Source organism: Strongylocentrotus purpuratus, unplaced genomic scaffold, assembly GCF_000002235.5.
Source record: "Strongylocentrotus purpuratus isolate Spur 01 unplaced genomic scaffold, Spur_5.0 spur5_scaffold_12, whole genome shotgun sequence".
Lineage (NCBI taxonomy): Eukaryota > Metazoa > Echinodermata > Echinoidea > Camarodonta > Strongylocentrotidae > Strongylocentrotus > Strongylocentrotus purpuratus.
In genome coordinates, this window is record NW_022145597.1 from 8,056,767 (window position 1) to 8,081,414 (window position 24,648).

General features: G+C 37.5%; 1 protein-coding gene across 1 annotated transcript in view; it reads left to right on the forward strand.

The window, feature by feature from the left end:
* The window catches only part of LOC105443981 (E3 ubiquitin-protein ligase TRIP12-like), a 58,532-nt gene that overhangs the window by 7,260 nt on the left and 26,624 nt on the right, over positions 1 to 24,648 (forward strand). The window contains 17 exon segments of the mRNA XM_030981747.1: positions 6,186 to 6,462; positions 6,932 to 7,890; positions 9,774 to 9,864; positions 10,602 to 10,747; positions 11,603 to 11,686; positions 12,550 to 12,645; positions 13,185 to 13,295; positions 13,298 to 13,371; positions 14,189 to 14,284; positions 14,690 to 14,782; positions 15,329 to 15,490; positions 16,428 to 16,550; positions 17,509 to 17,620; positions 18,056 to 18,120; positions 18,939 to 18,988; positions 19,810 to 19,966; positions 20,416 to 20,575. Of these exon segments, the coding sequence (XP_030837607.1) occupies positions 6,186 to 6,462; positions 6,932 to 7,890; positions 9,774 to 9,864; positions 10,602 to 10,747; positions 11,603 to 11,686; positions 12,550 to 12,645; positions 13,185 to 13,295; positions 13,298 to 13,371; positions 14,189 to 14,284; positions 14,690 to 14,782; positions 15,329 to 15,490; positions 16,428 to 16,550; positions 17,509 to 17,620; positions 18,056 to 18,120; positions 18,939 to 18,988; positions 19,810 to 19,966; positions 20,416 to 20,575 (2,856 nt within the window).

Here is a 24,648-nt window from a genome sequence, read left to right on the forward strand (position 1 = left end):
AAGTTCAATGTTGTCATAGAGAAACAATTGGGGAAACTCTAATAAGAGAATGATTTGACAAAAATAGTTTGTTTACATTTTGATCAAGGAGCCCCCCCCCCACAAACACACAGGGGGGGGGGGGTGCTTCAGGTTGAGGCTCACATTTGACAGAATAGGTTTTCATTCGTCATTTATCTTACAGATGAAGAAATCTATTGTGAATTGTGATGTCAAAGCTCTCTCTACGCTGTGCCCCATGTATTGCAATGCTGTGTGTTCATGTGTAAATACCATTCACTCGTAGAGGTCATGGATAAAATGCCATGTACATGTATGTATGTACAATGTATGTGTCTGCTATGAAAGCAGCCATTCAAAGCATGTACATGTAGTAGGGCAAAGGCACAATGGGGTCAGAAGGTAATACATGTATACCTTTAAAATCATTGGCAGGAAAGTCATCGGGGGGGGGGGGGGGTGGGAGGAATGGGGGGGGGAGGAAGGGACGAGAGGATAAGGAAGAGTGAGGAAGGAAGAGAGGATAAATTACTGGAAGAAAAAAATGAAGGGCAAGTCCAACATATATGTGGTCATATAATATTATGTCCAAAATGTTAATGAGTTAAAAAAAAAACACACTTCATTTTGCTTGATATTTGATTGGAGCTCTAGTATGACTTGCTAAATATAATCTACCGGTATATCTATGGTGGGTAACATATGGAACAAGATAGCTTGGCCTTGCCTGGAGATTGTATGAAGATTAAAAGAAATATGATTTAGCTTTAAAAAGGAAAGAATGTCTTTTGTCTGATTTCAGGCTCTGTTACCTCTCTAGCTCTCCATTTCAGGCTTTTTTTTCCAGTCTTCACATGGTTCAGAGCATATGGGACTCTTAACATGCTGCTATTTTCATGCTAAATAACTAGAAATTACTGGCATCCTTGCATACAGTATACAAGCATGTATTCATGGATAATAACGCAGACATTCATAACACACAACACGTCCACCAAGACGGTGATCAGGGCATTTATAATTTCTTTAAGGCAGCGTTTGACATTGGGAAATCTGAGATGCATAGCCCTACGTGTTATCAGTGTCTGTGATATGGTGTAATATTAAAGCTCTAAAAAAATTGCGTTTTAAAATGATCATGAAGTGCCTCAAAAAAATAAAAATCTTTGAGTGACCGGTCTTGCCATACTCATTTTCCCCAATAGACTGTAGTGTTATAAAAAACGAAAAAATGAAATTATGATCTCCAATCATAAATATCTTGATAATCAGACAGGCGATCAGCTTGTAAAAGTCATGGAATTTTTGACTGACCCAAAGGTTTCTAATTATGATTGCAGCATGAGCTGAATCCAGGATTTTGTTTCAGAATCTGAGGCAATGTTACTGTATCACTTTAAACATAACACAAGATAGAAATGCAACGAGTACTACATGTATATTAAAGAGAGAATTCATAAAACAAGGACAAAAAATGGAAAAAGAAAAGAGGAAAAACATTGCACTTGGACCTACATACATACATGTAGGTATTGATCTTTGAAAGTTCATTGTATTCAGGAAACATGTGTAGTAGTGATGGAGCCAGAAATGGACTATGCACTTCACTGCTGAACATGTGACACATATGTTCAGGCAGTGCAAACCATACAAGTTCCTGAGTCAACTCACTGCACCAAATTAAGGAGAAGGTTGAGTTCTGGGAAGAGGTGAAAAATAATTTGTGAACGTTATCATTCTTATTATGCAAGTGTGGAAGAACATCAGATATGACATGTTCCCTGAAAAGCATGGCTCTTCAAATGCCTTCATATTCTAAATATGTCGTGTAACATTGTAAAAATCCTTTACGCCATGTGTTCGTGTAGTCCCATATACATCTTTCTGTGTACAGTGTTTGTAACTTTACCAAGACTTGGCCAAATTTCTTATCATTTTGATTATTCCAGAACCTTGCAATACACACACATTCTTATATGCTAGATGATCAACCTCTTCAGATCGATTCCACACCGTTTCTTTCACAATGCAATCGCATGACCAAAACTCAACTTCATCTTTAAACTAAGGTACAGCATGACTCAATGACAAAATAGACCATGCCAAAATAAAGTAGAAAAAATATGTTCATTTGAGCAGAAAAATTTGCATTGAATAACAATCCTTGAAATGATTTTGACAAAGACTGTTGACTTTTGTTGTTGTTGCCATTCGTCGTTGTTGCCATGAGCTACAATGTATATAAACTCAGCCATTTACAAAATAACTACGGTACATTATGTATGTACACGTAAATGTACATGTATTTTTATTGCTACAGACATAAATATGTACATGTGGGACTAGCGTACAAGTTTATGGCACTGTATTGCAGTCATCAGAGAGTGCACAAAGTTGCCAGATTCTTTTAGGAGTGGCCATTTTGCTTTTGACCAACTTGGCATAATTCACAGAGTGACACACGTTTCTATAATAAATTCAAGATATATTGCTATTTATTGCCAATAACTCACTGCATAGTAACTGTGTATAGGTGATTCCCAAAGGGATATGTTGCAATATCAAATTGAGTAATTTTTGCAGATTTCATTGTCATTGAATATGACAATTTAAATATACATTAGTTTTGATTAAGTTATTCTGAAACATATGCATACTAAAATTAAATGTTCAGGCATTTGGACCTTCTGTTCCCTTGACTTTACACTGCACATGGCCATGGGGAACTTTGTTTATATTGTAGATACATGTTTAGATTTCCGTATTCTGAATAAGATACTTCATTATGAATATTCCGAATCAGAACACAGTTTGGTATGCATTAGTAACTCCATAAAGTAGTAGTTCTTACATGTATATCGGCTGGTCAACTTGAATCATAAAGATAGGGATAGGGATAGGGATATGCCTGCCTGCCTTCATCAGCTTGAGTTTGCCAAATAACCCACTATTTTCAGACTCGGGATATTATCACGAACCTCGAAATTGCGTCTTCACCAGATTGATACGCTCATCACAAACTAGCTCGGACGGGTGCAAATTAGCCCGCTATTTCCCACATAGTGGGATATTTTGGAAACAAGACCAAGATTTCTCTGGATATTTTCTCGACCAAATATCCCGCTAACTGCAACTGGGGGCTGATGATGACGCAAATTAACTGGTTATTTTGCGATCGTGATAGTTAAAATAGCGGGTTATTTTGTAAACTCCAGCTGATAAGGACAGGCCTATTCATAGAAAAGAGGTAGATCTTTGATTTGCCAAGTTTGTGGTCCCCCTGTGGAGGGTCGCATGAGCTCAGATAAGATGAAAATCGCCCCAAAATTTGGATGTGGTCAATGATTTATCAGTCTATGTACCGGTAACCATATATGAGAGAGTTAAAAATAGCTCAACTTCAACATACATGTACATGTAGGTGATACATACATTTCATGTACTCAAGTACATGTTGATACTGCTGTCTGTGATTAATGAATGGAATTAATTGGTGTACAATACATGTATACATGAAGTGCTGCATGTATGGCTCTAGTTTTATTTCTTTGTACAGAAACAGGTATCATGCATACAATTTAATAATAATAATAATGTTTGATTCTTATAATAATAATAATAATAATGGTGGCCTCTAGCGCACATGTCCGTCACGTTGTGACGCTCCTGGTGCTGCCCCGAATATATAGCGCGCATATTACATAATTGTCTCTACGGTATGCGCTTAGATATGAGAGAGAGAGAGAGAGAGAGAAAAGGGAAGCCATGACAAATATTGAGGTTTCACCGCTTATCACTTACAATTATCAAATCCATTACAATCACATATTTACTTTATGATTTAAGACTGGCATGATCGAAGCAGATATGTTTTCATTTCGGATTTAAACTGATGTAGTGAAGGACAACATTTTAGCGACTCTGGGAGATTGTTCCATAGTTCTGGTACTATGGAACATGTAAATCATACAACACAGAAGTAATGTATTCATGTTTACGTTTTCATGAGACAATTCATAGTGTAATATCATAGAGACTATTTAATGCTAATTTAACAGTGAAACATAACAGTAGCTTTAAAATCCTTAATGAGTTACTTGCCATCAAATTAATGATCATTATAACAAAGTCTGGCGGCACAGAAGTGATTAATGACAATTTCCGAGGGTTGGGGATACATACATCAAATATTTTCATAATTACATGGTTTATTGGACACTAGATGCAGTACACATGTAAAACATTTGGTACTGTATTGCTTGGAATAAAGTAGACACTACACTGTGTCACGTGTGACTGCATGTATTATTCCATAGACTTTGGTGTGACTTGGTGATAATGTGTCTACTTTATATCAAGCAATACTTTAAGTGAGCTATTGTACATGGTTTCCAATCAATCCTATTTTGGTGGAATAATTCCTTTTATTTTTGGCCTTCAAGCTATTGTTTTGATCCCTAGATTCCTCTCTTTTTCTAAAATAATCTTCGTGAAAAGTATACAAAATAGACTGTATTCCTAATTTTGTCTTGAGAGATTCCTAATTTTTGCTGTGAAAGGTTGACAGGTACATGTACATGTACATTACATACACAGTACTGCAGATGTAACTTATTATACCTGTTTGTGTATGTAATGTACACGTAATGTACATGTACACGTTCATACATAGCCTTTCATGTGTGGAAGTGATTGGACCATTGTTGTGTCTTGCTTGTGGACTTGAGTGTGAACTTGTGGAATGATGACACAAAAGACCAATTTTATGACACTGTAATCTTCTTCTACTGCAAGGAAGGACAGGGAATTGTCAATATAAAGGGCTTAACATGGGCATACTTTACTCTTATGGGTTTATGAGATTGTCTGGCAGGAAAAATCAATACATGTGTATCATAAGATGAGGCTCGAGGCAGTAAGGCACTCGAGAGAGGCTCTCCTTTGTGTCCATTTGGGAGGCATTTCATCTTTTTTAAATGATTATTCTTGATTTTATTGTTTTAAAGTACGACTTACATACTTTCATAGAAAAAAATACTATAAAACCAGAAATTTTTGCGGCATGGAATTTTAAAAAAATGTTAAGGGCTGCCATTTTCATAGCAAGAAACATTTACTGAATGCGACAGTTGGTTTATTTCTTGAAATTCAATATTTTATATGAACTTCTTTGATATAATTTATGTATTTAGATAGTTGAAAACCAAACATGCCTTGGGATACAGGAAAAGTTAAAAACTCAACCAATGGCTACATCCCTGCGATAAATGGCAATAGAATATTAAGTTATATTAAAGCATGTACATGTACTTGTAGTTGTAAAAAAATAGTTTGACAGCATATAAATGGAAGTCAAAAATGAAAATGAAAGTCATTACAAAATGTCTACAATTTGTTCACAGTAATTGGCTATACATTTACAGGTAGTTCCTGTATTAACCTTTCATAACTAAAACTAAATTGGAGATGGTTAGTGGTTATTTTTTTTTTACCTGACTGCTAAGAAAGCATAAATGCTTGTAAGTAAGCAACCAGACGGCCGATGGCTTAAGGTCCTCTCTGAGGGACCTAGTAATAAAGATTAATGCCTTACCAAAGGGCACTAGTGCATCGACTTTGTTTCCAAAACAAACATACAAACAAACAAATAAAACAAAAACAAAAATAATGAAAGAAATGCACAAAATACTGTGTTCATGCCCTTCATCCAGATGCATGATGATACCTGTAGTGTGGTGAAAATAATTGAGAACTAACCCATAAATGTTTGATGTGTAGAAATGATTAGTCATACAAAATTCATATATTGTATTAGTGTTAATGGAAAAAGGGAGCAAGATAAATAGGGCATGCTACGTACATGTATATACAGTGAGTATAATATGTTGGACCTTTTTTTTTTAGATGCAATTTTCTCCTCTTCCTACTTGAAATTCAGTCACATGTGAAAAAAACAACAACAGAAAATTACTGCGGCTTGCATCTTTCAGAGAGCATATATCCTCTGCCTGAATGAGAAACCTTATGGGAATATCTCAGATTGATATAGAGGTAATATTTTTTTTCTTCATCTGTTGACTATTAAATTCTCCTAGGTGTTATACATGCACCACCCAGGTCACATAGTGCTAGTGAAATACAAATTGAAGGAAATTGATTAAATGTTTGCTTGTTGTTTCTTGCAGAGAGCAGATATCATTCGCCTGACCTGAGGAACCTTTGGGAATGTCTCGTCCCAGGACCGGTGCCTATTATGGCCGACCAGAGCCCTAGCTGCCACCAATTAGGGGGGTCCAAACACCGACGATCAAAGCGAGGTGCCACTGCTACCACGTCTACCACCACTAGCAACGCCGTGGCCTCCTCAACTGCTGGATCTTCGGTAGCCAGTCTTGTACAAGACCTATCAAATCACCAGAAGCATCAAGTGTCCTCTAGACAGGAGACTTGCATCAAGTCAAGGTAGGTTGAAAGATGTAACCATGTCCCTCTCATCTCTTTTTTTTTTTCTTCTTCTTCTTCTTCTTCAGAATAATCTGCCTCCTTCACTGCTGAAGATTCTTGCAGATGTGTGTGAGTGCATGTGTGTGTGGCGACATAGGGATGCCCAGGTGTGCAGGTGAAAGGTGTATATATACATAGTGCCAGTACAAAATTTGCCGGAATTTACTTCCCCCCTGTCTTTAGTTGTCGCTGGAAGGCTTCCACTGATGGAGCCAGGACAACCTCAAAAGGGAGAGCGTTCCACTGTCGAACAATGCGAGTAAAGTTGTTTTAATTGAATGTTTAAAAAAATAGAAAATGACATTTTACAAAAGATCATAGGTACATGTAAATGGAGGGTTTGTGTACGCAGATTCCTCACAAGCTGTTCAAATGTTGGTTTTTTTCATTTACATATCCACCTATTTGTGTGTTTTTGGTATTGCAGCAAGAAGCAAACTCTCACCAGTGCAAGCAAGAGGAAGGCTTCAACCGAGAGCCACGGAGCTCCACCTTCCAAGGTATCATCAAGTACTCTCTTGGATGCCTCCAACGCTGACAGCAGCAGCGGTGCTCAGCTAATCAAAAACAATAGACACAAACACGAAGTGTGCATTCCAGTGACCACTCTCAAGAGCAAGCGTCACAACCTCCCAAAGAAATCCAAAAAGACTGTCGAGCTTTCCAAGCACAACCTCCTGCAGAGCGAGGACTCTGTCCAGAACAACGTCAGCGGCAACGAGAGCGCGCACTCGCGGGACTCTAAGCAGCGCAGGCGCGGGAGCACGTCTTCCGCTTCATCAGCGTGGTCTTCCCTCTCTGGAGGATCAAGTCGTTTTAGCTTATCGGACTCCACAGGCAGCGTCTGTTTCGCCGGGAGTTCTTTCACAAGTGCAGCCCTTCCTACGGGGGAACTAGAGGGCTCCGAACCTAGTGTGTCGAGTGATTCGAAAAGTGGCCGGGTGAATATAAACATTACATCCCGCTCCCTACGCTCATACTCCCGACATCACCCCTACCAATTTGAGGCCTTGGACTACTACTCCCCGCGCCGCCTAGGTCTCAGGACTACCACCACCCTTTCCACCTCCTTCACCAAGTCGTTGGAGGAACCCAAACTGAACAGTGTTACCTTTGGTGAACCTCAAACCAAAGCAAACGATCTGACCGCAAGTGCTACCAAAGCCAAAAGCCTTACGCCAAGCGACCAAGCAGGTTCTAAGAAGGCCAAAGGGACGGTCTCCAAAACTGCAATACAGAAAACCCCTGTGCAAGCAGCAGCACAGGCCAAGAGGAAAAGCAATAAGAAACTTGCCAAGCCCGCTACCGCCAAGCAATCTTCATCGGCTTCTGCGTCACAGCCAAAAGCCAGAAAGCAGAGTAGCAACCACAAAGCAACTGTCAAAGGTGGGTAAACCAGTAATTCAATTTTCACAAGGAAAAGAATAACATTAATTAATTAGTCCCAAAACTAATGTCTTTTGGCAAGACATTAATCTACCTTTGCCACACATTGTGTTCTTACACAACATGATTGTTTGAAAATAACAGTGATGCCTGGAAGGAAAAACCCCACAAATTTAGGAAAAAGCAAAAACAAAGTAGATAATGTTTTTAGGGAAAGAATTATATAAAGAGGTTTGTTATGTCAAGTAGCAATTATTGAGTTTGGCTAGCGGCTTTGGGAAGACAAAATGAAGGAAATCATCTGGAAAAAAGAATGGATAATTTGATGAGCTGACTTATTACTGGTGTATTAAAGGGATCCGGTAACTTTGTCTCAGATTCTGAAACAAAATTCTGGATTTAGCTCATGATGCAATGAGAATTATAAACCTTTAGGTCAGTCAGGAACCCCATGACTTTTACAAGCCGATCGCCTGTCTGATTATCAAGATATTTATGATTGGAATTACAAGTTTTGAAAACCGTTCGCCTGACGGTTTTCATAACACTACAGTCTATTGGGGAAAACGAGTATGGTAAAACCGGTCACTCAAAGATTTTTACTTTTTTGAGGCACTTCTTGATCATTTTGAAGTGCAATTTTTTTAGGGCTTCAATATTACACCGTATCACAGACACTGATAACACGTAGGGCCGTGAATCTCAGATTTAACATTGTTAAACGATCCCTTTAACAAGTAAAGCACGTTTGTTCATGTCTATCCACTTTTTGTTGAAGCACCTATGTGAGGTAAGAGTACATGTACATGTAACTGCTTTGTATTGAAAAAGATGATAAGACTACCCTTTCCGTTTAGAAGCTTTAAAGGCCCACTGCACTACTTGTAGCTACTTGCGCCCTCTATATAACAAACAATGCCAAATCGGTGACCATTGGTCCCCATGATCCTCTTTTTCTTATGTTAACTGAGAGCTGAGTTGATGAGATAACCACCTGTCCAGTGACCTTGCAGGGCGGTCTAATCCCTCCTGTAAACTATGGCAGATAAGCTTTAAAGCTTATCTCATCAACTCAGCTCTCAGTTAACATAAGAAAAAGAGGATCATGGGGGACCAATGGTCACCGATTATGCATTGTTTGTTATATAGAGGGTGCAAGTAGCTACAAGTAGTGCAGTGTGCCTTTAAAGAATAGCCCCATGCTTCTTTCAAATCATTCTGATTCAGAATAATCCGTCCCCAATGTTCTGAAGTTATAAGTTTATCAGAAGGATACAATTCTTATTTGGCTGCAATGCAAAAATTAAAAAACAAAATATGGTGAGGTTTCATCTTTCGCCCCATTATGTTTTATCAAGATATCATTACCATAGATACCAACCATTCCTACTAAGAAGAAATGATTCCCACCTTACGGCAATCAGACCAATGCTACAAAGCCTAGATTCTTTTCTTTTTCTGAAAACTGTCAAAATGCATGCAAAATACATTGTATTCATACATGTACTTGTTGTTTAATTTTGTCAGCAGGTCTTGCGGCACTCAGACCAATGCTACAAAACCTAAATTCTTCTCTTTTTCTGAAAGCTTCCGTGTAAACGCATGCAAAATAAATTGCTATATTCATACTTTTGCCATGAAAGGGTCGTCATTTTTGTTGTGTAATTTTGTCAGCAGGTTTGTGATCATTATGAAGACACGTGTCCCTCTCACGTACATGTCTTATGTATCTCTTGTGTTTCAACTTTCATGAATTGTAAAATTCAGTGTTTTGTCAATGTCATGCCAAGGACTTAAACAAATCTGAACTACTCATGAAATTTGTGAACTTTCCTTCTCTTGCGTATTTGTCTGATGCATCTCTTGTGTTTCTCTTGAAGCAGGGAAGGGAAAGGGCCGGTCATCGACCGCTCGCTCCGATTCTCTCCGTCAGAGGTCAACAGAAACCACCACGGGAACGTGTGCAAGCACAAGGTACGTAGGGAGAGAGAGAGAGACGAGAGAGAGACAATGGTTTCCATGGTATCGGTTGCCTCAAAGATACCTCAAATGGAAGAGATAGTTGGGTTGTGGTTATCATGAGGATTGAGGAATGATTTTGTGGGCTTTCTCATTCTATTTATTTCAGTTTGATAGTGTAGAAAAAATAAATATTCTGAAAGGGGATTTATCCTTGAATACCATCGTATTCTAAATATAACAAGAAATAGCTGAATGGTTATGACCAAAATTTCATGCTACGTGTGTTTGTATGCTGTGCATGTGACTTGAACCAGGATGTGTCCTGTTATTGGTGCCTACACTTATATCAAGAAGCTTTTCTTTTTGATGTTGTGATGTGGTATAAAGTAACAAACGATCATCAACATGTGAATCACTGGTATCATGCATGTATGTACATTAAAAAACATAATTTAATTAAACTTCCGATTGGATTAGATATGCTGTGAATATGTGTATCAGTGACTAAAAAAAAAATTGCATATGGTCCCCCCCCCCCCCCCCCCCCCCCATGCAAAAATAGCTCTTGGACAAAGGAAAAAAAACCCTGTAAATTGTATTAATGGATAAGATTGGTCAAACATGTAAATATATAAAAACACATGTACAAAATGTCTGTAACTATGTTAATAAATATGACCAGTTAGGATGATGGGTATTAAAGTAGCAATAACAAAATGTAATTTATTGACTGTGATGTTTTGCAATAGGAGCCGGCGCAGCTCGGGCATGAGTAAGCGAGGGCCAGGGGGCTCTGGCCGACAGGAGGGCAGAACTGGAGGAAGGGATGCTAATACTGACGCCAACCCAACTAATGCTCCTACCGCATCTGACGAGTCAGCACAGGGAGCCACTGGTAAGTGTCCTCTGTCATTTACAAGGTCTAGGGTTCAAGACTCACCTAAAGTCATTAGTAGTTTGACATCAATATAGGGTTGAGAGTTATAGGGGAGGTTAATACATAAGCCAACCCAACTAATGCTCCTACCGCATCTGATGAGTCAGCACAGGGAGCCACTGGTAAGTGTCCTCTGTCATTCACAAGGTCCAGGGTTCAAGACCCAAGTATAGTCATTGGTAGTTTTATACCAATATAGGATAGAGAATTATAGGGTATGTTAATACATATGCTAACCCAACTAATGCTACTTTTGCATTGAACGAGGGTCTGCACAGGGAAGCCACTGTGTCATATTGTCATTTGCAAGGTCCAGGGTTCAAGACCCAAGTATAATCATTGTTAGAATTACAGTAATATGGTATTCACTTCAAACAGATGTCCCTTGTTATCCACTGCGGATAGGTTTTAAAAGTATTATACAAAGCGATTAACTTTCTTATTGACCCCGATATAATAGAAGAAAATGCCATTATGCATTTATTCATATCACTTATAATATATCTGTAAAGCGCTTAAAGACACATTGTTGTATTGATGTATTGGGCGCTATATCAAAAGCGGAATATTATTATTATTATTATTGTTATCACGTTTGTACTAGGGAAAAGGTTACTACTTGTTGTATAGCTGTACCATTCTGATTCTCATAATTCTGGTAGCCTGGGTAAATTTAGCAAGTGAGAGAGGAAAATTATGCTATGGTGTGATTTAAAAAGATGAAAATACTTCAGGGTTAAATTAAGATGATTATCAATCTCGAATTTAAAAAAAGATATTAAGAAAAAAATGTTTTTAATGTTTTTTTTTCAGCCGCAGGATCCAGCACAGGTGCCTCGGCCTTAGCAGCCGGCAGCAAAGGCGACGCTGACGAGTCTGAAGTTACGAGACTACAAGGTAATTTATTCCCCTTGGCATCGTGCCAACCTCCTTGTGCTGCTTGCTAAGCTAGGCGATCACAGGATTGTATTCTCCATGAATATTTCTGAATGATATGCTCTTGAGTCTTTGTCATAAATTATGCTATAAACTGCCAAAAGAAAGAAAGAGGAGGAGAAGAAGAAGAAACTGGTTGGAAGTGGTAAAGAGAAGTGGGTTGAGATGGATAGGTCATGTGTCGAGAAGGGAATATGATGGATCTCTGAAAATTAGCGTGGGATCTGGAAGTGGATGCATATAAGAGGGAAATGAAGACTTGAAATTTCAAGGAAAGATATGGTGAATAAAGAAAGCAGTAACATTGGTCTGAATGAGGAGGATACGCGAGACAAGAAGAAGTAGAGGGAGGGCGAGACATCATGGCGTGAAATTCAGTCTACCCTTGTAAGAGAGAATAATGCTGACTTCAAAGGCATCGTTTAACAATGTTAAATCTGAGATGCATGGCCCTACATGTTATCAGTGTCTGTGATATGGTGTAATATTGAAGCACAAACAAATTGCGCTTCAAAATGATCATGAAGTGCCTCAAAAAAGCAAAAATCTTTAAGAGATGATTTTACAATACTCATTTTCCCCAATAGACTGTAGCGTTATAAAAACTACTAGGAAAACAAATTTTTAAACTTCGATTTCCAATCCTATGATCCTTGATAATCAGACAGACGATTGGCTTGTAAAAGTCATGGGGTTCCTGACTGACCTATAATTATTATTGTAGCATGAGCTATGTCCAGAATTTTATTTCAGAATCTGAGACAAAGTTACTCAATCCCTTTAATAAATGATGATGATGATGTCTTGTTTTTGTTGCCTCCTAGCTCTTCTGGAGTCCCGAGGGGTACCTCCACATCTGTTCAACGCTCTTGGACCGCGCATGCACCAGCTTCTACAACGCAGCATGGGGTCTGGAGCTAGTAAGTATATTCAGAACTCTTTAAAGACCCACCTGCATAGAAAGACCACCCATCTATGAAGACCACATACAGTCAAACCTGTCTATAAAGACCACATACATTCAAACATCGTTTAAAGGCCAAATATTTATTCATAACTTAACAATTTTCAAATCAAAGAAATACTTTTCCTCATCTGTAAAAGAGGTTAGTTTTAGCCCATACTCAGGGAAATATGAGTGGGTTCATTTGGTCAGCTCTCCGTCTATGCCTATAAACTGGCTCAGGTGACCCCAGTTCGAAGCTGAGTCACGTTTTTCGGGTGGTGACGTTAAAGGTCGGTCCGTAGACGTAAATATTCCAATCTGATTGATACACGTCTGTAAAAAACCCATTACACACAAACACACACACCATAATAATAATAATAATAATTATAGTTCAGTTCTTGTATAGCACACAATATGTTATGAAATAACATCTCTATGCGCTTCCAAAGAGCTTTGGAAATTATTACCCTAGCTCATTCTGTCTTTTCAATCTTCCTCTCGCCCTACCAGGCAGCAAAGCTCACCAGCTATTATCAGGCCTGCAGGCCAGCGGAGACGAGAGCCAGCAGCTTCAGGCTGTGATCGAGATGTGCCAGCTCCTGGTGATGGGCAACGAGGACACGCTGGGGGATTCCCCGTCAAGCAGGTGGTCCCCGCCCTCATCAGCCTACTCTCCATGGAACATAACTTTGACATCGTGAGTACACCCCAAGCCTCCAAGGACCAGCAACCCTAAACAATTCAGAGACCATCCCCTCCCCCCCCCCCCCCCCCCAAAAAAAAAAAAAAAAAAAAATAATAATACAAATTAAAATAATTAAAATGAATAAATGAATGAATATATGGATCAATGGAAAAAGGAATATATAAATAAATAGATAGATAGATAGATGAATACAAAAAAGAAAAAAAAAGAAATGAAATGGAATAATAATAATTTAATCAAATGTAAGACAGAAACACAGGGAGGCCAATTTCCAGTCTCATGTTAGATTTCAGGGCCTTCCATCTCTGAAACTTTACAATGGACATAACATAATGTGCCCTTACATATCAGGATCTATCTTAGGCAAATTAAATGAATTCAAGTTGGCATCCCTAACAAAATTATATCTTGAAGAGACGAACATGTAAGTAAATGTTTTAGGGATGTTCCTAGAGTGTTTGAAGATGCACTTTTATTCAGGAGCTTTTGAACAGTTCTTTATTGTGTGTCTGTAAAGTAGCACTGTTGAGCTAGCTCAGGAGCTTATCAAATCAACTATTTTGGGTCGTTATGATACATGCTTGCACATTTTTGTGTTATGTTTAATCTAAACAGATTATCTGATCTTGCTAAATATGCATACAGAACAAGACTGATACTTTATATTACAATAGTTATTGATTTGTATATCAGGATGTCTATTTGCTAAATAGCTACATGTATTTTTCATGTAATGGTCAGTTAGAGAGCCTTGGTTTGTAATACGTTGCTGTAAACATTATTTCTTATTCTTACCTTTGACCCCTAGATGAACCATGCCTGCCGCGCATTGACCTACATGATGGAAGCTCTACCGAGGTCATCGTCTGTTGTCATGGATGCAATACCGGTATTCCTAGAGAAGGTAACATTCTTACTTATATATTCATATTATATTTCCTGTAAAGTTTGAACTTTGAATTACAAATAAAAGAAGAAAAATTAGTTACAAAAGATTAGACAAATTTGAATCAAAATGAAATAAGAACATAGAAGAAAACAGAGAGTGGTGGTAGAAGAAACAAAGAGAGGAGATGAAAGAGAGAGAGAGAGAGAGAGAGAGAGAGAGAGAAAGAGAGATTACACACAAGGACAATCTTGGATCAACAGTTTTCCGTTGTTAAAAGTATTGTTTGTGGAGTACTTTCCAGTACTTCCTGGTATTTCCTTTCGTGGGTCAAAATTTGCTTGGCTTCATCACCCTGTATTTCCCGCCCCAGTATTTACCAACCAACCCTGAATTTTTACCATGTTTCTTCCCTCATTCTAGCTCCAAGTGATCCAGTGCATGGACGTCGCCGAGCAATCTCTAACAGCTCTGGAGATGCTGTCTCGAAGACACAGCAAAGCCATACTTCAGGCAGTAAGAAACACTACACTTATTCATAGAAAAATAAACAGTAATGGGAAAGTCCCCTTCTACACACTATTTTCAGTAGTCTTCTCTTTATGGGGATATCATGTCCTTGAGGTTAGGTTGTTTACATTGCCATACTTCTTAGGTTTACTCATGAATGATCATTTCAAAAAGTGTCAATGTTGTATGAAAAAAGGAAAGTAAAAAGAAACCCTGTTGCATTTTGAAACAATATTGTAGACATGGGACAATGATAATGTTTTTACCAGCATGTTACATGCTGTGATTGCAAGATAATACCAAGTACGAGCCCTAGAGCCTGGTGTTCAGGTAAAAAAATTAGATACCCGTTACCCAAAATTGGATGGCAAAGAAAAATAAGCCCTCAAAAGTTCTATTTTTTAGTTGATTCATTTAGGTTGCACTCATTGTCCTAATAAACATTTTAAACTCAACTTTGATATTACATTATCATCATTTGTTAATCACCAATTTCTTCAATGTTATCTTGAAAAATCCAACTTATCACTTCTTTTTTGCTGCTTCTTGTAGGGTGGTCTCTCTGCATGCCTTCTCTACATCGAGTTCTTCTCAATAACTGCCCAGCGAAATGCCTTGGCTGTTGCAGCTAACTGTTGCCAAAGCATGGGACCGGATGAATTTAATTTGGTCGCCAACTCGTTACCATTGCTCACTGGAAGACTTCAACACCAGGTATGGCAAATAACAATTCAGAATGATTCCAAAATATGAATAATAAATTTTTAATGTATTTAAAGCCCCACTGTCCTACTTGTAGCTACTTGCTCCCTCTATATAGAAAACTTCCCCCATCGGTGCCTGTGGGTCCCCCATGATCCTCTTTTTCTTATGTTAGTTAAGAGCTGAGTTAATGAGATAGCCACCTGTCAGTGACCTCGCTGTGTGGTCTAATCTCTTCTGGCCCAGTAGTAATGACGGCCTTTAAAATGATTTATTGAAATGAAATCAGTCGCGGCAAAATTGAAGGAGAATTTTTGAAAATTTGCAGTAGAAACTCCTTTATGGTATGTGTTGCCTTTATTTTCAAACTATTTCTTTCAAGAATATCAAGTTGGAGAGAAGACAACTATTGTTGATATATTGTATTCAAGATACAGTCAAACCTGTCTATTAAGGCTACCCAAGGGAAACACAGGAAGTGGCCACTGTAGACAGGTGACCCTTCCAGAGAGGTTCTTCATCATGTTTCCTCATAGAGGAAGGCAATATGAGGAGGCGCGATAGCTCAGTCGGTAGAGCAGTGGTCTCCAGTGACCCGGGTTCGAAACCAAGGCGATGCGCTAGTGCCCTTTGGTAAGGTATTAATCCTCATTGCCAGGTCCCTTGGAGAGGACCTAAAGCCGTCAGCAGTCTGGTTGCTTACTTACAAGCATTTATGCTTTCTTAGCAGTTAGGTAAAATAACCACAACACACACTTGAATATAGCTGACCACTACAGACAGGTGGCCTTTATACAGAGGTGGCCACTAAGACCCGTTTGACCGTACCACAAGGACATGTTTTACCTACTCATGAACACTCTTTCTCTCTCTCTTCCTCTCTCTTCCTCTCTCTCTTCCTCTCTCTCTCTTTCTCTCTCTCTCTCTCTCTCTCTCTCTCGCTGTGCAGGATAAGAAGTCTGTAGAGAGCTGTTGCCTGTGTTTCGCCCGTCTTGTGGATAACTACCAGAATGATGAAAAGCTTCTATTGCTTATAGCTGAACATGGTCTTCTCACCAACCTACAACAACTGGTATGTTGAAACTGTCTGATCTATATTATTATGATAATCATAATACTAATGATGATGATAATGATAATAATAGTAGAAGTAGTAGAAGTAATAGTAGTAGTGGTAGTGGTAGTGGTGGTGGTGGTAGTAGAAGTAGTATAGTAGTGGTAGTGGTACTAGTCCGTTCCTTCTGCAGTTTATATCACATTATGATATAACTGCTCTATGTAATTCGAAATGACTTCAGATATTTTACCTCGACTTTCTTAACAATGTAACAAATATTGCTCTATATTTTGTTGTAACCAGGCATTACTTTACTCTTTAAAAACAGGCAATGGTTACTAACCTAGAAAATGATTTATCTGCTTTGAAATTTAAACTCCCATACTTTTGATTTGATCTGATGTTTATTTATTCCATATACATCAACATATTTACATTTACATTTACATTCTTAAAGGGATCCGGTAACTTTGTCTCAGATTCTGAAACAAAATTCTGGATTTAGCTCATGATGCAATGATAATTATAAATCTTTAGGTCAGTCAGGAACCCCATGACTTTTACAAGCCAATCGTCTGTCTGATTATCAAGATATTTATGATTGGAATTACAAATTTTGAAAAACGGTCGCCTGACGGTTTTCATAACACTACAGTCTATTGGGGAAAACGAGTATGGTAAAACTGGTCACTCAAAGATTTTTACTTTTTTGAGGCACTTCTTGATCATTTTGAAGCACAATTTTTTTAGGGCTTCAATATTACACCATATCACAGACACTGATAACACGTAGGGCCATGCATCTCAGATTTAACATTGTTAAACGATCCCTTTAAAACTACAGATGTTTGATAATGACATGCTATATACAGGGAATGGGTCATCTTTAACTTTTTGTTTACAACTCACTCTCTCAAATGATCAGTGATTATTGATGTTAACAATGTACTTAATCTGTTTCTTTTTATTTCAGCTGGTAGTGACACCCCCTATCATCAGTACCGGGACGTTCATCATGGTGATTCGTATGCTATCACTCATGTGTGCAAACTGCCCCAGCCTCGCTGTGCAGCTGCTTAAACAAAGTAAGATGGGATTTATTTTTGAATTGATTAACAGGGTCAGATACAACTTGTATGATAAATGGATGAATAGTTAGATGTATATGCTCGAACATGTAGATGTTTAATTGAATGTCATAGTACATACTTGCTGTTGTTGCCGTACATGTGATTAATCATTGCATGACCGGGCGTGACTTTTTCTGAAATGCGCATATAATTATTTCAAGATTCAAGATTTAAAAATAATTTATTGTCTGATTTAAAAAATACAGAAATTTGTCCTCCACTGGCGAGTGACTTACATGTACATATACAAGCAACATAGACAATATATACATTCGAGGATACAAATAAAATACAACAATAATAATCGTTATGTTATGTTCCTTTGTTTGATTTTGATATTGAATAACGCGATGATATAAATAATGTTTGCTGTTTTTTTTCTTCTTCCAGATATTGCAGAAACTATCAGCTACCTCCTGATCGGAGCTTCAGACTCTGCCAATGTAGATATCGAGGTAAGTTCATCTTCATGCTAAATGATCAGGGGGCATTTCACAAAGACAAAGATCAACTTTAAGTTGGACTTAACTATGCCAGGCCGTTCATACCACTTTTAGCTCTCACCATTGCTCTCTCAATTATGATCTTTAGAAAATATCTTTCCTTCAATAATGAATTTTAAAAAAAATGTAAATTCTGTAGATTTGTGACCGTGATTTGTATGCCCCTTGAGAGACCAATGCCAGTAAGTGATGAGAGCAAACAGCGGCATGAATGGCCTGCCATAGTTAAGTCCAACTTAAAATCGATCTTAGTCTTTGTGAAACACTTCCCAGGCCTGTAAATGATCTGTTCTGTGAGTGGCAGTTTTGCTTTGTTTCTTGTGCTGTATAAGCAGCTCTCTCTTAAAAGTCCAGCTAGAGTGCTGACTCAAATTTAAGTTTCTAATGATTCATCAATGACAGCTCTGGCTGTGACTTCTTAAAATCAGAAAACATGTTAGCAGAGGACGGTGTAGAGGTACTGTTCAGTCACAACCGTCTGACATGAAGGAATCTCAAGAAAATATTTATATGTGGGCCTTTAACATGCACATATTCATTTGTTTCAGACTTGGGTTTCTTCATGATTTAAAATGTTATAAAGTACAAAGATTAGGTGTTCATTGGACATTGAAATATTCATTTCGTATTCATTACATATCTATAAGTAGACACAATCATTGTAGGAATCGATGTTGAATTACTACTGAATATGAGTATCAAAACTTAACATACATGTAAGCAGTAGTGATGGATATGCATCATGTAATTTTTTTTCTTCTCCATGACAGCTTGTATCAAGGAGTCCCCAGGAGCTGTATGAAATCACCTCACTGATTGGGTAAGTCAAATTGGTCAATTCTACTACATGTACCTCTTTTGCGCCTCACAAACCACGTATATACTTGATATAGTGCAAAATACATCAAGGATGTCCCTAAGTGCTTTACAGATATATTATTACCCCGCTCATCGTATTCAGGCTTGCCCGCACACAATGTTTCTTCCAGCTCACAATGCTGTGCAAAATACATCAAGTTTCACATCTTATCGGGGAACCCATTTAACACCTGAGTGTAGAGTGGCAAATGTAGATTATCATCTTGCCAAATGACGTTAGTGTCGGGCTGGGATTTTAACCCTGTACCTTGTGATCTACAGTCTGGTGACTTATCCACTAGACCTCAACACTTCTACATCAGGTCGATGAGGTAGAAATACGAACTTTCACACTGGTGGTTTTAAAAGTAATTACATGTATGTGTGTGGAAGTGTGTTATGATCAGAATTCAGACAACAGAACAGAAAAAAGAGATAGCTTTGATTCCTGTTGTGAAATTATCTTACCGACAGAAATTGCTTATACAAACTCTAATCCATTGTTACCTGACAGTACAAAATTTACAAAAAGTATGACCAAAGAGAGTTTGATCTTTGTCTTGCGCGTATGTCATTAGGAAAGATCTTTTATTTGCAGTTCTCTCTCTCTCTTTTCCCCCCTTCTTTCTCTCTCCATGTTTTTATCAAATGAGGCTTGTAAAAGCTGTTGGTATAAAGCAAGGATAACATTACCCCCCCCCCCCTCACCTGAAATATTTGGTCTTAACAATATATTTGGTGATGAATCGTACCATGATTATAATTTTTTGTTTTTCATTCCAGTGAGTTGATGCCGAGGCTTCCCCGTGATGGGTTGTTCTCCGTCGATGCCTACCTCAAGAAGGTACCTAACCAGATCACTGAAGCAGCCCTGTGGCAGTGGAGAGACGACAGGGGAATGTGGCATCCGTATACTCGCATTGATAACAGGATTGTCGAGGTAAACGCAATGATCTCTGTTTATATGTTCTTGTATGGGAAGATTTGCTGTGAAAATGCTTAGAGGAATAGGATATGTCAGAATTATGAGAAAACATTATTTTTAGGACATTTTTACCACATATAATTTTATACTGATTTTTATATGTAGAAATCTTGATAATCAATAAATATATAAATAAAATTAAACAATTTGTATAGGATACATATATGTATGGATAGTATGAGACAAAATTGCTGTGTCACTCCTTTAAGAATATAACCAAAAGACATAAAAAATTGGCCAATAAACAATAAGTTTGGGTCACATAATTTTCATCTATTTGTATAACATACAAAAAACATGATGAAATTGGGGTTTAAATGCAAATTGCAACGAAAGGGTTAATCATCGTTTCATGACCCTACCAATTACACCATTCCTCCTTCTTTTCTCGTCCATCATCTAAGGCTGCCCATCAAGCAGGAGAAGACGAGGTGACCCTCTCCACCCTGGGGCGGACGTACACCATCGACTTCAACGCCATGCAGCAGATCAATGAGGACACTGGCACTGCTAGACCAGTCCAGAGAAGACCTAACCCTGCGGCAGGAGCTGGTTCCTCTTCTGGTATGTCTTCAAGTTCTAGTAGTACAGTCAAAACTGTCTATAGCGACCACCCAAGGGAAACACAAACAGTGGCCTTTGTAGACAGGTTCCTTTAGTACATGTTTCAATGAGAAACCATTTTCAAGGGAAACAATAAAATGTGGTCTTTGTAGACAGATGGCCGCTAAATCTTTATCTCTCGTTTTGTTGTTGTTGGTAAAGAGAGATATTTTAGAGTAATGAAAGTAGCAGTGAACCAATTTGGTAGGCTTATTTGACTGTCTGTACAGTGGTGGTTGGTAGGGTGACCAACTATCAACCGTTTTATTTTTAAAAACAAACCCATTGACTTCTGAATTGTCATATTCCCATAGGTTTAGAGCAGGAACCAACCGGTTCCAGTCGGCAATGAGTTAAACTAGCAGGACCCGTGGAAAATCCACGGGATTCTAGGGGAGGGGGCCAAATAGATAGATAGATAGAGGCCTATGTGCTATCCAAATTTTTTTTAGATTATCTTTATATAGAGAATTTTTATAATATATGCTGTTTGACCATGAATGGCGCATCGTAAAACAAACTATGTCAGATAGGATCTCGATAATTACTATTTATTTGCATTATTATTGTTGTGATTTCAATGTAGTTTCATGAAAAGACTACATATGCAGAGGCTTGGATTATGATTATGTTGGCATTGTTCACAAAATGTGTATAATTATTTTCAAAGTAAAGATTTTACGCGAAAAATCGGACGGTTTGTGCACAAATTGACTCGACTGTGTGTGGGACTGTGAGTGTAGAATCCAGTGAAAGATTTTTTTTTCGGGGACTCGAATATATTTTGGGGGCTACTTTTTTTTATCTTTCGGGGGCTCATTTTTCTTGGGCTAATTTTTCATTAATTCATTTAAAGATGCAGTTTGTTTTGCTTAGTAGCGTAGTGTTACGTAAAAAAGGCGTACTTTCTGCGTCAAGTTTCTACGCCGAAAGTACGCGAATTTTGTTAAACATATTAAATTGTTTGCGTCCATCTTGCGTACTTTTTTTGCGTCCCTCAGGGTATAGTAACGTAGGCCAGCGTACTCTCAGCTCAGCGTACGCAACTCCAGGCGCGGATCCAGGATTTCTTAGGGGAGGGGGCCCAACTTTTTTTTTGCTCCCGAAAATTTGAAAATCGCGCCGGCCGAAAAGTCGCTCAGTGGGGGGGGGGGGGGGGGGGGGGGGGGGGGGGGGGGGGGGGGGGGGGGGGTACAGAGCACAATTTTTTTTTTTCTTTCTTTTTGCTCCCGAAAATTTGAAAAACGCGCCGGCCAAAAATTCGCTCAGTGGGGGGGGGGTAGTTGAAGTTGAAGTTGAAGTTGAATTGAATTGAAATTTATTTCCATCATCACAACAATATATACAAAGATAAAATATGGAATTTCATAACATGTAACAATATCAAAATTACATATAAAATTGACATAACAGCATTCAAAATATAAATGGAAAATGGTGCATCCGTAAAAGCCAGTAAGGCTTGACAATTGAATGCACCAGGCGCAGAATTAATAATAACATATACTTGAAGAAGAAAAAAAAAAAAAAAAAAGGAGTATTAGTAATATAGGTGTGGTCTTAAAATAAATTATGCGTTATAAAGAGAGAGAAGATGTTTCTTGTAAAGTCTTTTGAAAGAATTATTAAATCCAACAGATTGTAAAAATGGAGGTAGGGAATTCCACATTTTTGGACCAACATAACGGAGAGAATCGGTTAGTATATTGGACGAAGCATTCCAATGATGGAATTTATCAGCATTTCTTGTGTAGTGGGTATGGACCACATTGTTAAGACTAAATAGGTGCATAAGGTTTGGAGGTAGTGAGTTTGAGAAAAATCGTTGCATCAATGAGGCAATTTGCAATTTATTAATATCATAAATATGTAAAGTATTGAATTTTCTAAATAAAGGTTGTGAGGGAGCTAAGAAAGGGGAATTAGAGCAGAGTCGTAATGCCCTTTTTGAAGTCTATGTAATTTGAGTAACTTAGAAGGATGTTTCGTCGCCCAAACAGAATTGCAATACATAATATATGGCAAAATAAATGCATTATATAACATGAATAAGATACGGAGTGGAATAACAAATCTTAAGTGACTAATAATACCGACGCTCTGAGAAACCTTTTTTGTAATATAATTAATATGAGAAGTCCAAGATAGGTTTTCATCGAAAAGTACTCCAAGGTAATTAAAAACTCGACACTGTTCAATTAATCTATTGTTGATAGAAATAGATACATTGTCATATACAGGATTTAGGTTCCTAGCATTTTTGAAAATAACAAATTTAGTCTTAGAAACATTCAAAGATAGCTTATTGCAAACTAGCCATTCGTAAACATACTCCATATTAATATTCAGTTTATGGGTTAATAGATCAATTTTTTTTTCTGAGGCAAGAATAGTCGTATCGTCTGCAAAAAGTGTGAATTTACAGAAAGTGGAACAGTTTACAATATCATTGATGTAAATCAAAAATAAAAGAGGCCCCAAAATAGAGCCCTGAGGGACGCCATATGATATTAGATTAAAAAAAGAACAATGAGAATTTACAGATGTAAATTGCTTCCTTTCGGCAAGATAACTTTTAAACCATTTGTGAGGTAAACCTCTTACGCCGTAAAAATGTAATTTAACTAATAATATATCATGGGGTATAGAATCGAAGGCTTTCGAAAGATCCATAAAAACACATATTGCATGATTATTTACATCAACATAATGGACTATTTTATCATATAAATCAAGAATAGCAAGACCTGTGGAAGAATTTTTTCGAAAGCCATATTGCTCATTAGACAGAATGTTGAAGTGAACCAAAAAACTTGATAGTCTATTAAAAACTAATCTTTCAAGTATTTTAGAAAAAGAAGGCAGAATGGAAATAGGACGGTAATTATCAACATTATCTGTATCTCCCTTCTTGAACAATGGAATTACTTTGGCGATTTTCATGTTTGAAGGAAAATCACCATTCTTAAGCGACAGATTACAAATATGTGTTAAAGGTACGAGTAAACAATTTATGACAGACTTTAAAAGACGTGTACTTATGTTATCATATCCTGAACTGTTCCCACTAGGCAATTTTTTAACAATATTTAAAATTTCAGTGATAGTTACTGGTTTGAAAAATAAACTGTGAACAAAGTTACCTTGTAAATAGTCAGAGAATGAATGATTAGAGTCAGGAATGGACTTAATAAGGTTTTCTCCAATGTTGACAAAATGATTATTGAAAATATTTGCAATTTCTTTTGGTTCATTTACAGTTTTTCCTTTGTATTGCAGCGTTTGACGCGTTGTACGATTCTTTTTACCCAAAATAGTATTCACAACGTTCCATGTTTTACGTAAATTAGACTTCACAGCAGTGAATTTATCAAAATAATATTTTCTTTTAGCACATCGTTTTAAGGTATTTATTTTATTACGATATTGCCTATATTTGGATTTATTTTCAAAAGAAGGGTCCAATTTATATTTACCATACAACATGTTAGTTTTCTTAATAAACTTCAAAATAGCAAGAGTTATCCAGGGTTTTTTAATCTCATTTCTACGGTAGCTTTTCTTCTTTTGATAAGGTATATGCTTATCACATAACGTTGTAAAACTATCAAGAAATATATCATATGCAGTATTCACATCACTTGATTGAAGTACCATGTTCCAATCAGTAATTTTCAAATCATTGGTTAAAGAGGCAACTGAAGAAGGGGTAATATTACGTGCAAAACACTTCGTATCGACTTCACTTGTACTGCGTGAACCAATTATAGATGAAATACTAAATATAGGAAAATGATCACTAATGTCAGAAACACAAATACCCGAAACAATACTATCATAGGTTGAATTTGTAAATATATTGTCAAGTAGGGTAGCTGAATCTATAGACAAACGAGTGGGTTTATTGATCAAAGGATAAAATCCCAAAGAAAAAAACATGTTCAAAAAGTTGCCGATACTTGAGACCTTAGTAAAATCCAGTAAGTTCAAATTAAAATCACCCATAATATAACATGTTTTATGGTTCATAGAAA